This window comes from Pseudorca crassidens, chromosome 2, assembly GCF_039906515.1.
Source record: "Pseudorca crassidens isolate mPseCra1 chromosome 2, mPseCra1.hap1, whole genome shotgun sequence".
NCBI classification, from domain to species: domain Eukaryota; kingdom Metazoa; phylum Chordata; class Mammalia; order Artiodactyla; family Delphinidae; genus Pseudorca; species Pseudorca crassidens.
In genome coordinates this window covers 113,118,050-113,132,912 of record NC_090297.1, presented here as the reverse complement: position 1 = coordinate 113,132,912, position 14,863 = coordinate 113,118,050, and the positions used below count along the sequence as shown (strand labels likewise).

The following is a 14,863-nucleotide window of genomic DNA, read 5'->3' as shown; positions in this document are numbered from 1 at the left end:
TTGGGGAAGTAGCTCTCCAGGCTGTCGGGACTCCAAAGTCCTTCCTGGGTGCAAGGCAGTGTGTACTCTGGCCCTGGCCCCTCCAGCTGCATAATTCACTGCTGGCAGCCCCCAAGCCAGCTTCCGCTCCAGTCATTTCCTTTTTCCATGCAGTTGCACACGCTCATTCCTCTTCTGGAAACACCTTTCCCCACCTTCCTCAACCCTGCTCATCCTCCACAGCTCAGCTCAATCCCCTCTTCTGACATCCCAACCCCCTGTACACGCAGGCATGCACCGCACACATGGCTAGATTAGGAGCCTCTGAGGTGGGCTCCCGTAGCACCAGCCCACACCACTAACTCACCACAACCTTCTGTAAGTACCTGTTGGCAAGTCGTTTCCCCCTCTTGACATCTTGAGACAAGATCCTTTTTCTCTCTGGGCTCTCAGCACCAAGAACAGTGCCTGGCACATAGCCATGGACTGTTGGCCTAAATCACAGTGAAATTTGTAAAAGAAGATCTAGTTTCTAGTCCCAGCTCTGCCGTGAACATCTGAGACACTGACAGACCTGGACCAAGGCACTCAACTTCTCTAAGCTTCAGTTTACCGGTCTGGAAAATGGGGATAATGTTCCCTGACTCCTTCTCATTTGTGAGGATCACACAAGAGAGAAATGGGATTGGTCCTCTAGGGTGGCAGCAGATGTAAGCACACTGCAGGTTTAGGACATCAGCTCTGAAGTTATTAATAACAGCTGCTAATAACGACCTGCTTACTTGAAGGAAATTTCCCCTCCCTTTCTGTGGGATGGCCTGGTTTTGTCCTAACCCAGCTCCATTCTCTGCTTGACGATGAAGCCAGGTTCCCTCTTCCCTATCCCCCTTGTCTCACAGGTTTCATATGACCTCAGAAAATCCTTCAAAAGTCTGACCCACATTCTTTCTATTGCAGCTCTGCACCCCCCCCTCGTGTGTCCTAAGAGCACAGTCCTGTCTGTGAATCTCCGATGACCCCGAAGCCCCATCACCTTATAAGGCTTATCCTTCTGAGGTTGATGTCCCCACTGCCACTGCTCAGACAGAGGGAGAGAGATGGAGAGAGAGACAAAGAGAGAGGGGGAGAAAGGGAAGCCCCAGTCTGGAGCGAGGGCGTGGAGAGAGAATCACCGGAGAGATGGAGATAAGACAGCAACAAGGACTCCCCAACACCCAGACACACAATGACACAAATACTCACCACACCACCACCACCTTCAGCTGCCTGGCTTCCGGGGGAGGGACAATTGTCTTACGGCTTTCCATGACGTGAGTCCTCCACGAGGGCTAGGGCTGTGGGTGAGGCGACATTTCCTGCCCCCGGGGGCTGGGGTGAAAGGAGAGATGAGTCGCTGAGTGTGCACACCTTTTGAGAGCCCAGACACACACCCTGCTCCAGGGGCTCCTTTCCTAGGCTGCCCCCATGGAGTTCCCCCTGGCCCAGATATGCCCTCAAGGTAAGTGTGAAGTTGGGGAATGTGGGTGGGAGGGAACATCAAGACCCCCATGATGCCTGCTCTCCTCCCTCTGGGCCTGAGCTCCCACTTCAGGGGTGACGGGCCACACCTCAAGCCAGAGCTGGCGGGCAGGCGGCCCACAACCCCTGCTCCCCTTCGGGGGCTCCAGGTCCACGCATCCCTGAGGATAAGGGTGAAAGGGTCTTCTGAGGGCTTCTTCGAGTGGAGAGAGGAGGCAGCAGGAGGATGAAGGGGGCTGGGGGGTCGAGGATCCTGGGCCAGCAGAGGGACCTGCCCTGAAGAGATCTGCCTCCTTTCCCGGATTTCAGGACTTCCGGACCAGCCGAAGGCCAGCTGGCTTACCAGCGCTCCTTCCTGGGGCCCAGTTTCCCTGAGAAGCCCCTCTGCGCCTCCTTGGCCCCTTACTCCTCCTCCCTGAGAAATCGTGTCTGCCATCCCTCCTGCATTTCTCCTGCTGTCACAACTGTCCCTGTCCTCCAGGTCCCCAGGGAGAGGCCTATGGGGCGCCTCTGAGCCTGGGGGAGGGGTGGGCGGCAGAGGGAGAGGCAGGCCCTCACTGAGAAACTTCTCTGTGCTAACAGGGAGTCAAGAAGCCCCCACCATAACCTTCAGCACCTTCCAGCCCATAGACTTGAACCGCAGGAGGTGCCAGAGCCTGGGCTTGCTGCCGGGACCCAGACTCCAGGCTCTGAAGGCCCAGGAAGCCCAGCCCAGCCCCAGGGCCTCCGCTGTGCACCCTGCGGTGAGTGGGAACCTGGGGGGTGTTGCTCCCTCCTCTGCTCCCACCGTCCCACGGGTGAGGGCTTGCAGGGGGACAGAGGCCAAGGCAGGAATGAGCTGGAGGCTGCCGACAAAGCCAGCGGCCCAGAGGGAGGGTCTGCATCTCTGTCCGTGGCCTTCATTTGCCCAGTGCATCCTCATCTCAGGCCTTCTCACTCACCCAGTCATTAGGAAATCCTCCCTGTGAACCAGCTCAGTCCCTCTTACTGTAGGGTGAGCCCTCCCTCATTCTGGCCTCTGGCGTTCCCTTCATCCCTCAGGCCACGGAATGCCTTTCTGTCCATCTGGAAGGCCTCACTCCCATTTAAGCACAGTTTAACAGTTCACTGCTACTGGATCAAAGGCCCACGGACCCAGACGGAAGTGGAAGGAAATTCCCTGGAAACAAAAACAGTTTGACCTAAAGAAGAGATTTAAGTTACACTTTGGGAGGGACTTTCTGAGCAATTATACCCTAAAATAGGCAACAGGGATGGGGGACGGGGAGCTTCCTCCACATGTCCAGGAGGGGCTAGGTATGAGGATGAGAAGGGAGTAGCTGGCTTGAAGTCAGAAGAAGGACCACTAATCATGGCTACTTCCCCCTCCTTGAACTCTTCCCCTATCCAGGCACCTCCCCAGGCCCCAGGGGCTGCCTGCAGCCCAAAGGATATTGGGAAGGAAGAGGTGCCTAGGGAAGGAGGCATGTCCCTGCAGGCTGAGACTCAGGCTTGGTTCCAGAACACCCAGGCCCATGAGCTCCTGCAGCATGGGGCAGCCCCTGCTTGGTTCCACGGCTTCATCACCCGGAGGTGAGTCACAGAGGAAGAAATAGGCCCAGAGAAGGGCAGGAGCCAGTCCCGGGTCCTGCGGTCAGTCAGGAGTAGATTGAGGCTACAGGCCAGGCTATGACACCTGGAGGTTCCAAGGCTCCTCGTTAAGGCAGCTCTCCTGGGGGAGATCATTGGAGAGGCTCTAGCCCAAACCCCCTACTCCGTGCCTCAGTTTCTCCCTTCTAGGCTCAACTTTCCTCCTGCCTCTAAGGCTTCTAGTGCTCAAGTTTCCACCTCTGCCTCAGTCTCTCTCCCTCCATCTTTATTTACCTCTGGCTCTCTCCAGCCCTCTCCTCTTTCTTCCCTCCCTTGCAGTTCCTCCCTCTTCCTCCACTTCTCAGCTTCACTTCTCCCGTATCTCTCTGTTCACATCCTCTGTTCAGCTTGTGACTTCTGAAGTCTAGGAGTCTATTACCATCCCTCTTGCTGCGGCCACTGTACTGACCCCCTTAGTCCCCCACCCCAGGCTGCTTTTCCAGCCAGGATGAGGCCAGGAGAAGGATGCAGGGCTGGGAGGTCTCCTGACCATCTACGCCCAGTCCCTGCAGCAGGAGCGCAGTGCCCACATCCTCTCTCTCCCACCTCCACCCTTCTCTAGCCACTTAAGCCCTCTTGGTAGGGGGTAGGGGTCCCCCCATGAGAGCCAGGGAGACAGGGGGTGAAGCTGGAAGAGTCTGAGCATCTTCCGTGTCTTCTCCATCACCCACAGAGAGGCTGAGAGGCTGCTAGAGAGCAAGCCTCAGGGATGCTACTTGGTGCGTTTCAGTGAGAGCGCCGTGACCTTTGTGCTGACTTACAGGTGAGGGGCGGAGCGCTGCGCTGAGCGACAGGGAGGCGGGGCTTCGGGCTAATCAGAGGGCGGGGCTTGATACTGACGGACGTGTGAGGGGAAGAACTTCATGCTGACTCCCAGCAGGGGTGGAGGAGGTCTATGCTCAGCCCCCAGGCTACTAAGGGTGGGAGACCCGGGCGCGGGGCGGGTAGGGGTCACTCCTCGTGCTGGTGCCCTGGCCGGGAAGAGGGAGCAGGTCTGATCCTGACTAGTGCCTCCAGGAGCCGGACTTGCTGCCGCCACTTCCTGCTGGCCCAACTCGGGGACGGGCGCCACGTGGTGCTGGGCGAGGACAGCGCCCACGCGCGGCTGCAGGACCTGCTGCGGCACTACCAGGCGTGCCCGCTGAGCCCCTACGGGGAGACGCTCACCGAGCCCCTCGCCCGCCAGGTACGCAGCCCCCATCCCCGGCCCTGACACTGACCCTGACCCTGGGAACCCAGGCCAGCGCCCCCTCCCCACGCACAGCCCAGGCCGCAGGACCTCGACATCAGGCACTTTCCCATTCCCACCGACGACCCAGCCAAACCTCCCTTGCCCACACATCTCCACGCAGATGCCCTTCCAGAAAGATGCGTGTGCTGGAGGAGGGGTCCTTGAGAGACCAGCCCAGCCACACAAAGGCTGGGAGTGACCAGCTAGGCAGACGGGTCATTTGGTGGGGGGGGGGGGGGGGGTTGTTTTTTGTTTTTTTGTTTTTTGCCTCGAAGCTTGTGGGATCTTAGTTCCCTGATCAGGCATTGAACTCGGCAGTGAAAGTGCCCAGTTCTAACCACTGGACGTCCAGGGAATTACTGGGTCATTTGTTCTTTAAATTAAGAGATATTTACTGAGACAAGACATATGGGTGTCAAACCCACAAAGCTACTTACCAGCGGCAAAGACATATAATAGGAATCAAGTGTGAGAGTGTGATGAGAGAGGAAATACAGAATGGGGTGCTATTGAGCTCACGTGGTGGGGAGCCGTGTCAGAGAGTGCCTCCCTGAGGAAGTTCAGGCAGTTCTGAGGGACCGCTCTGTGCCAGGCATTGGTCCGGGCACTGGAAAAATTGCAGTAAACAAAACTGACCCAAATACCCCTACCTCCATGGAGCTTCCATTCTAGTGACAGGAGACAGACAACGAATGCTAATACAGAAAACAAACAGAGAATACAGAAACAAGGAGTGACAGGGTTGGGGCTATTTTACATAGGAACATCAGGGTAGGCTATTCTGGTAAGGGGACATTTGAACAAAGGTCTGAATAAAGTAAGGGAGAAAGTCATGCAGATAAGTAGAGGAAAAACATTCTAGGTAGATAGCACAGCAGGTGCAAAGGCCCTGAGGCAGAAGGATCCTTGATGTGTGTGAATAAGAATAAGAGCAGTAAGGAAGCTAGCATGGGTAGAGAGGTAGGAAATGAGACCACAGGGGTGAAGGAAAGGGGCCCAGTAAATTCTTGTATGATTTGGAATTTTATTCTGAGTGAGATGGGATGGCACTGGACAGTTACAAGCTAAAGAGTGACATGACCTGGCAAGTTTGAGAGGGACATGGGTGACCAGATGGAGACCACTACAATACGTCAGGAGAGAAGATGGCAGCCTGGACCCGGTTGGTAGAGGTGAAGGGGTGAGGAGGTGGAACACTGGGTCTGTTTGGAAAGTGGAGCTGACAGGGTTTTTGCAGGATTGGGTGAGGAGTGTGAAAAGATGGAGTTGTCATTGACTGAGATGAGGAAGGCTACAGGAGGAGCAAGTCTGCAGGAGGCAGGGGAGATGGCGAGTTCAGTTTTGACGCTTGCGGTTTGAGACATCCATTCAATATGCAAATGGAGATGTCAAGTACGCAGTTGGAATACAGGGATCTGGAGTTTAGGACAGAAGTCTAGGTTGGAGATCAACATTTGGGAGCCATCAGCATGTAGACGGATTGATTCTAAAGGCTTCAGGAGGGATTAAATCTCAGGAATGAGTGTAGATGGAAAAGAATACCAAGTCTCCAGCATTGAGAGTTTGCAGAAATAAGGGGGAACCTACAAAGAAAACTGAGAAGGAGCAGTCAGAGAGAGAGGGGAGAAGAACCAGGAGTGTGATGCTCTAGACGCGAAGCAAAGAAAACGCATCAGGGAAGAGCAGGTCCCAGTGCGTCCAGAATTAACCACTGGATTTGGCCAACAGAAGGTCACTGGTGACCTGGGCAAGAATAGTTTCATAGAGCTTGATTGGAGTCAGTTCAAAGAACTTGCCTTGGGCTTCCCTGGTGGCTCAGTGGTTGAGAGTCCGCCTGCCAATGCAGGGGACACGGGTTCGTGCCTCGGTCCGGGAAGATCCCACATGCCGCGGAGCGGCTGGGCCCGTGAGCCATGGCCGCTGAGCCTGTGCGTCCAGAGCCTGTGCTCCGCAACGGGAGAGGCCACAACAGTGAGAGGCCCGCGTACTGCAAAAAAAAAAAAAAGAACTTGCCTTGAGGGACTGTGCCTAGGGGTAACTCTTGTGCAGAATTTTGTGAGGAATAAGTGGAGACCTGAAGATTCCCAAGCAGTTGGAACAGGGTGTAGGGAAGTCTGGTGGGGAGGGGAGCCAGCTGGAGCTGCGAGAGCCAAAGGCAGAGCTGTCAGAGACCAAGCTCCATGACCGGCCCTCAGAGGGTCTTGTCACTCACGTTTTCTGGAGTTTGGGCTTTATCCTGGAGCAACAGGCAGCCATGGAAGGATTGCTAAGGGAACTTCTGCAGGCTTACTCTGCTCACGGAGTGGAGAATGGGTTAGCAGGGCAAGATGATGCAGGAGGAGGACTTAGGAGGCCTGAACTGGAGTGGTAGCTGTGGGCGTGGAGAAGGTGTGCAGATGTAAAGATATTTAGGCAGTGGAAGGAGCAGGGTTTGTGCTCCGTTAGATGTGGGGAGGAAGGGAGGGAGGTGTCCAGGTTGACTCCTAAGGTGCTGCTGTTTCGGCAGCAGGGTAGAGGTGCTATTTTTTATTCATAAAGGGAATGCTAAGAACTCTTAGGGGGTTGAGGCAAGGAAAAAGAATTCTGACTTGAATCCATGAACGGCCTATACACCTTAAGATGGAGACATACACTTGGTGGATTGCAGAAGCATGAGAAAAGGCCTATGGCCTGAGCCTTCCAAAAGTAGTGGGCATGTGGAGAACATTCAAGAACCCAGGGATAAATGCTGAGCAAAAAGCCTACCTAACATGGGAAGGAACCCTATAAGGCTCATCTCCTCATCCCTGAGGCAGTGTCTCTGTCCCGAGAATGTCTAGCTTATAGCTCCATAAAGTAGAGTCGCCTGGCACCTGCAGAAATAAACACAGGCACAGAAGTCTTGGAGATCTATCCCCATGCCGAAAAATTTTAGGCTAAAGACTTCTAAAGCCTTGTTGCAGTTTTACAACCACAGGTACAAATGGCGACTGGCCTGGCCCTATGTTCCAGATGAAGTTAAGTTTAATGCTAAATATGGCCTGTGACCAGAGCGACTGTCCCGCCTCCTGGTCTCCTTGCCGCCTCTTCCTCACCCAGAAACCCAGCGCCACCCAAATTTCTGTGTCGCACCTCCACCCCCGACATTATCCGTATGGACGAGATTATTTTGCGCCCCCCTGCATCACTTGCCGACTCCCATCCGCCCCTCGTGCACCAAGTCCCTGAGGCCTCCTTCTTTCCCCGCAGACTCCTGAGCCCGCAGGACTGTCCCTAAGGACTGAAGAATCAGACTCTGGAAGCAAAAGCCAGGTCTCACAACCTCAGTATACCTCAATCCTCAAAAAGGAGCAAAGCGCAGCCCCCATGCAGAAAGATGGGGCGGGGGGGCCAAAGCAGGTACTGGGCGGGAGGGGCTGAGAGAGGTGGTGGGGCCTGAGGGAGTGGAGGAGCCGGGAGACGAAAAGACGGAAGGCCCTGCGGTCAGGGGCGGGGCCAGTGGGGAGGGGGCGGGGCCTGCAGGGAGCGGAGGCTCGGGCTGAGCTGCAGCTTTGGCCCTGCCTGTGTTGCTCTGACCCACTCTCCTCCCCGCCTGCCTTCTCTCTTAGACGTCCCAGCCGCCCAAGCCCAAGCCTCCCATCCCCGCCAAGCCTCAGCTGCCTCCCGAAGTCTACACAAGCCCCTCTCCGAGACCCCGCCCAACCCCGCCCCCCAAGCCCTCCAACCCCATCTACCACGAACCTGATGAACCCATAGACTTCTATGCCATGGGCCGTGGCAGCCCCGGGGAAGGCCCCAGCAACATTTATGCCGAGGTGGAGGTGAAGGTGCCTGATTCAGGGTGTGAGGGCCCGCCGTGCATCCTCAGGCACGAAGTCCTACAGAAGTGCCAGTCCAGGCCTGTCCCAGGAAGCCAGGTAAATAATGGGGGTGCAAGGAGGATTTCCTGAAAGCAGATTGCGGAGGGTGGAGAAGGTGTTCAGACAGGATGCCTGGGTCAGGGTGAATGCAGGTCAGAGGTCTGAGGTGAGATGGGAAGGACAGAGGGTCCAGGCTGCCAGCAACCCTCTTCCAGGCCCAGAGTTGCTCCCTCTCCTCTGCCTGGAGTTACTGGGACCTGCCTCCCCTTTGTCAAGTCCCCACTCCCTCCACTTCTCAGAGAAAATAGAGGCCCCGTCAGCCTTCCCCCAACTGAGCCTGTGTCCCTCTCTCCTGGCTTGTCCTCTTCAGACCCACCTGAGATTGACCCCACCCTGTGCTGGCAATCTCCTCCCAAGTCTGAACTTGGGCCTCTCACTCTGGCTGCCTCCCCTCAGCCTTCAGGGACCTCCTAAAGAAGAGCACCTGGAGTCCCTTGTGTCACCTCAGATGAGCTCAGGGGAGGGGGTACCTGCACGTCCCCTCCTTCTGCATACTCCTCCTCTCCTCCATCCTCCCACCTGCCCAGTCTTCTCACTGATCAGTTCAAGTCAGTATCTTGTTTCATGGGATGTGTTAGACCCACCAGCTGCTCCCACGCAATCCCTCTGCCTCTGCCCGCCTCCTCAGGCCCTTCCCCACCCTCCCCCCCACTTCTGGCACCTCAGGCTCCTGCTCAGCCCTTGTGCCTGCTCCCACTTATCCACACCCCTGCCACCTGCTACCATCCTAGAGCTGAGGTCACCAGTCCATGTCTCTACGCAAACTTCTCTCCAGGCTTCTGCTCAGCTCCCCAGCATCCCACAGCTTCTCGGACTCAGCACAGCCAACACTGTTCTTACCCTACTCCCTGGATGGCTCCCTCCATTGTTCCCTCTCTGATCGGGTACCTCTCCAGTCACCCAACTATTCAAGATCGTAGGGCTCCCTTGACGTCTCCCCTCTCTTCACCCTCACTCCCCTATAAGCCACTGATTCCTGCTGAGTCTCTTCCTAAATATATTTTTCCTTTCCCCAGTTTCAGCCCCCATCATCTCTCATCAGGACTTATCCAAGGGCTTCTTAACTGGCCTCCTAACCACCAGTCTTACCACTTCTGACCTACTCGGCCCCAAGAAAGTCGGAATGGTCTTTCTAAAACAGCTACCTGGCCCATGAGGCCCTCTATACTTGTGTGGGCTGGGGAACCACCTCCTCAGTCTTACCATCAGCTGCTCCCACCCTCCCAGAACTGGTCACATTCCTCCAAACACACCAAGTGGTTGCAAACCTCCCAAGGTTTTGCACATGCCAGTCCCTCTGCCTATAGCTACTTCCTGCAAGTGCACCCTCCGGCTGCCCAGCAACCTTCTAATCATCCTTCAAGATCAGCTTGCCCTTCTCCTCCTCTGCAAAGACTTCCCTGACCTCACCGCAGAGGCCGTCCACACAGAGGCTTTATACACACCTGCCATGCCACTGATCATTGACACCCATCTCCCCTCTCCCCCAGCAGAGTGTGAGCTCCCTGAGGGCAGGGGCTGGGACTTGTTCATCTCTGTTTCCAGAGCACCCAGCACAGTGCCTGGCAAAGAGCAAGTGCTCAGGAAATGTTTGTTGAATGAATGAGAGAGGTTTAGACCTCCTCTCTGCAGGCCAATGTCTGTTAAGATCAGACGTCTTGGCCCTTGAGGCTGCAGGTAAGCCTAGGAGGCAGAAGGAAGAGGGTGTGACCTGGGACCATCCTTCTCTCTACAGAATCCAGGTGGCCAACAACTGCATTCTGAGAACTCTGTGGCTGAACAAGGCGCTGCTGTGCCCCACAAGCCCCTACCCCGCTGGGGGCACACCCTCCCCCACAACCTTTCTAGACAGGTGCTTCAGAACAGAGGTCAGGCGTGGCTCCCCCTGGGGCCTCCTCAGTAGCTGCTGAGTCTGAGCTGGGGTGGGGCGGGGGTGGGGGATAACTTGGAACAGCGGGTCCAGAGACCTTCACACACACCCAGGCGCCCTTCTCACAAAATGTGGATGGAACAAACTGTAGATGATCAAAGCTGGAAAGGACCTCAGCCATCATCCATTGCAAAGATGGCAAAAAGGTGTCACCTCGCATGCCAACTCCAATCCATTCATTGTGGCTGCCTAGAGCGCTGCAATGGAAAGGATGTTGAGGTCATATCTGAACTCAGCAGAAAAGAACTCTGTGATTGATTAGTGATGTCTGCCACGGGTGAGAGAAGGAAGAGGAGCAGCATCTCCTTTGCTCTTACTGATCAAGTTCGACTCCCTCACTGTGCAGATAAGGAAACAAAACCAGAGAGGGATAGTGGCTTAGTCAAGGTCAAGCACTAGAACCCCAGCTTCCTGTTTAGTGCTCTGTTCCATACCCCACATCCACTAACTCTTTACCACGGGAAATGTCAAGAGATTTCCTCAGGAAATCTGGCTGCTTTCCAGAGTTCTGCCTCATGGGGGCCCGGGTGCTTGTTCCCCTCCTCCAGATCCCAGCTTACCCCTGTTCCCCTAACTGGTCTGAGGCCCCACAAAGAAGCCTGGAGGTCAGAGGAGCAAATGTGGAGTCGGCTTCCTTTTAGGGACACACTCACTGGTTCCCTCCCAAGAGTCTCTAAGAACCCAATGGCTCAGTGCTTGCCTCTAAGGAAGTGGGCTAGGAGGGCCCTGCTGCAGCCCGCTGCCCTGGTTTCTCCTCCTGGAGTCTGATTTCCTTGGCCCTCTGAGCCTTTGAGTCTGGGCCCTGGTCCAATGCTGCTGTTGTCTGAGGAACAGTTTGGCGAGAACAGATGTTAGAACTTGTTTGTTGATTCTTGTCTGGCTAATAAATCATCGCCAACCACCTCCCCCAACAGGGATTCAAGTACTCCAGGCTCCTTCTGTCTCTCCTTCTGACTCTCTCTCTCATATTGTGGAAGGCAAGTGGTTGAACGACCATTGCAATGGTGGGAGAAGGGTCGGGGGTTGAGAGACTCCTGGGCAAGGGTCACAGATCTATGGGCTGGGGGCAGGGAGACAGCAAGGCAAGGGACACAGACCTCTCTCTGAAAAGTATTCTCTGCCTAACTGGGGTGAGCTGGGCAGCTAGCCAGGGGCAGAGGAGTGGCTACATCACCTGCGGGTTGCCAGGAAAGAAAGGGGCAGGGAGGGGAGTGGTTGAAAGGTAGCCCCTGCACCTCCTTCCCCAACCCCCTGCCAAACACAGGACTGGGAGGGGGAGGGGGCATTGTTAGCCTATGTGTGTGAGCCCCTTAGGAGGATGGGGAGCCCCCCTGCAGCAGCTCCCAGCCTCTTGGGCTTAGGCCTCCCCTGTTCCTCTTATGAGGCTTCCTCCTGTCTGCCCAGACCCACTTCAGAGCCATCTTCCTGCCTCTGTGGCCAAGCTCTGCATTCTAAGCTTCAACCACCTAGAAGAATCTGCCTTGGGTCTTATTTTTTTATCAGACTGGAGGCTCCCTGAGGCAGGGCTGTGTCTGCGCCTGGATGGCCCTGAGGGCTCAGAATAGACTGCCCCCAGGAGCCACTCAGGGGGCTTCTGGGTACTCCTGTGGTCCCAGCCTGTTCTATGAGAGTTCAGTCAAGACAATCAGAGCCCATCGAGGTCTCTCTTCCTGCCAAGGGGCTCTGGGTACTTGCCTGAATCACAGAAGCCCCCCAGACCCCCTCCCTGAAGACATATTCCCTAGGCCTAGATGCTGCCACCACCATGCCACCCCCAGCCTGGTGCAGGGCCAGCTCCAGTGACTAGTGAATTCCCCTCCTTTCCACTCAGTGCTAATCAGCTCAAGGAGAAATATGGTTGCTGAGTCAACAGAGTGGGGTTCCACTTCCTTCTGTCTGTAGGTCTAAACTCCCTCCTGAGCAAGAGACGGGGGAGGGGAGGGGAGCAGATGGCTTTGGGAGGGGAGGCTGAAAGCGCAAGAAAGGTCTTAGATTAGACTCAGGGAGTCACCTCATGGCTGGTTCCTCCTGGCAGGGGAGGAGGCAGGAAAAGGAGAGGCTTGCTGTATAGCAAGGGCTGGAAATCAGAGTCAGAAGATGGGATTTCCTTAGACTTCGGGATAGAACAGGATGGCGGGTTCGGGGAGGGGACAGAAATGCCTAGGGACCCACTTGGTGTTTCTGAAGGAGCAAAGCCTGCTAGAAAGGGGTGAGCAGGACCCAGGGAATCTCCCCCTCCCTCTTCAGCTCCTCACAGCTAGGGGTGGACTCCCCAGAGTGGGTGGGAGGATCCAGATGATGGCATTGTCAGGAGCCCTGGGTTCCTGTCACGGCTGTTTGCTAACAAGCTGCCCAGCCTTTAACAGGGGAACTTGTTTCTGCACCACTGTTCCCTACACTGCTTTGAAATGGAGAGAATGCCTTATTTGCCCACAGGGCTGCTGTCCAGAGCAGATGAGACCAGGCAGCGAGGGGCTTGGCCGAGCAGGACTGGGACAGGAAGGGACTTCCAGACCCCTTGTGACTGACTTCTTGGTTCAACCAAATCGGAAACTGAGGTCTAGAGAGGGGAGGTGACAGGGTACTGGAGATAGGACCAGATCTTGTCATCCCAGTCCAATGTTCCCCCTTATACTGTGAGGTCCCTCCCAGGCCAAAGGATAAGGCCCCGGTCCTCCTGAGGGCTCCAGCTGCAGGCCCAGCCCTGACGACCAAGGTAGTGGAACCTCCCTTCTCCCCACCATAGCCATAGGCACCCCTGCACCATCCTGCTGATTTCACTCCCACGGGGGCCTGGGGCTGCAGTGAGACCTCAGGATAGAGAAGTTGAGTAACTAGTACAGGAAAGGGAGCCTGGCGATTGTGCTGAGCAGGTTCCTCAGCCCCAGCAGAGACCCCTCGGGCGGGGAGGGGGAGGGCATTTCCCAGCTGACTCAATCTCCCATGGTTATTCCATCCCTCCAGCTTCCTCTAGGGAGGGCTCTCTCTGGCTCAGCCCCCTGTCAGAAAGAAAAGTCTCCTACCCCGAGCCCCAGATCCCCTTCAGAGCCTGCAGCAGGCCTTGCTGCAAGTGGAGGTTCCAGCTTTTTCCTCCAGTTCCAGCCCCTTTAGCACCATGGCCGACCCTGAAGTCTTTTTTTTCCTGCTCCTGTCTCCCTTAAGCTGTCCCCTTTATCCTATCAGCTCCCTCAGCTAATGCAGTAGACAGTCTCAGTAAAGTACCCTGTAACTCTGGCTCAGGGGACCAGGGCAGGGGCAGGGGGCTGAGAAGCTATTAAACCCCAACCTCAGCTGTCCCGAGTCTATAGCACATCATTCCCCATGGACCCACTTAAGGAGGACTGGGGGCCAGTCATCACTGAGGCCCCATCCCCAACTACCTCTACTGGCCTTAGAACATGTGTCCCCACCGGAAACAAAGCTGAGCAGAGGGAGAGGGGGCAAAAGAAGGTTGGGAGCAGACAGCAAAGCCTTCCAGCACCCTTGCCACCTCCCCAGGCCCCACAGAACTTCAACCATCCCCTCAACAGACTGCGGCTTCTTGGACAGCAAGCTCAGCACCCAGCTGGGGCGAAGACCTGGCCAGGTCCCTGCCCAAGGGTCAGAGCTGAAACCCCCTTTGTGACAGCTGTGCCATCTCTGGGCAGTTCCTAAGTCTGCGTCCTAAGCCTGTTCCTGTGGACCTCACCTTCCTCAGCTCCTCTGCCCTGGGCAATGCAGCACTGAACACTTGGGCTTTGCCCCAGCACCTCCAACACCTTCTAGGGCCATTGGGAGCCACTTCTGACCAAGGCCTTCACCTCCCGCCCCCACCAACCCCGCCCCTTGGCTGCTACTGCCATGCCAATTTGAGCCAAGTTATCATTCCTTATTCCTCCTTCCCTCTCCCTCATCCCTGTCTTCTCTTTCCTGTTTATTTATCAGAACTTGAGGTTATTACCTCAGGAAGCCCTCCCAAATAAAGTCTGTCCATTTTCTAACTTGTATTTCTCTTGGTAACCAAGAAATTCTAACCACCAAATAATAATGTCATCTTTAGTAGGAGTAAAAAGTGGCTTTAAAAAAATGGCTTAGGGCTTCCCTGGTGGCGCAATGGTTGAGTCCGCCTGTCGATGCAGGGGACACGGGTTCGTGCCCCGGTCCGGGAAGATCCCACATGCCGTGGAGTGGCTGGGCCCGTGAGCCATGGCCACTGAGCCTGTGCATCGGAGCCTGTGCTCCGCAACGGGAGAGGCCACGACAGTGAGGCCCGCATACTGCAAAAAAAATAAAAAGGCTTAATACTACCTCCAGAGAACCAAAGGAGGTGGCAGGCAAGAGGAAGCTGAAAGATATCTGGCTTAACTATCCGTTCCCAGAAGACACCAGGACAACCCCTGACCACCACGCCTTGCCTCCCAACCCAAAGCACTTCCAGCTCCATCATGATGCAGCCCCTAAAATGAGAAAGTTGAACTGCTGAATCCCAGGAGTGTGGCAACTCAGGAGGGCAGGGCTGCGTCTATAGCGTACTGAATACAGAAACAGCACTTGACGCCATGGGACCTCAGACTTTGGGGCCCTGCTGAGCCTACCTCACCACCTCACTTCACTATGACACCCCAGAGGGGCGACCTCAGCCCTCAGTGCCTCTGTGGATGGTGGGAGTGGTGGTACGGGCTAATGCTCCTTGCTGAA

The 14,863-nt window shown here is 55.7% G+C and overlaps 1 protein-coding gene across 3 annotated transcripts; it reads left to right on the top strand.

Annotated features, from left to right (window-relative positions):
- Positions 1-1,443: 1,443 nt before the first annotated feature.
- Positions 1,444-11,089, top strand: SH2D2A (SH2 domain containing 2A). 3 transcript variants are annotated; one of them, XM_067713790.1, is made up of 8 exons: positions 1,444-1,477; positions 2,080-2,161; positions 2,881-3,069; positions 3,800-3,889; positions 4,144-4,312; positions 7,586-7,735; positions 7,945-8,253; positions 9,992-11,089. In XM_067713790.1, exons 1-8 carry the CDS (start codon positions 1,444-1,446, stop codon positions 10,157-10,159), a joined length of 1,191 nt encoding a protein of 396 aa, XP_067569891.1. In that variant the 3' UTR covers positions 10,160-11,089. The 3 variants fall into 3 exon arrangements, with proteins under 3 accessions (XP_067569891.1, XP_067569882.1, XP_067569871.1); XM_067713781.1 differs by having other exon boundaries at positions 3,770-3,889; XM_067713770.1 differs by having other exon boundaries at positions 2,080-2,240; positions 2,888-3,069.
- Positions 11,090-14,863: the final 3,774 nt, after the last annotated feature.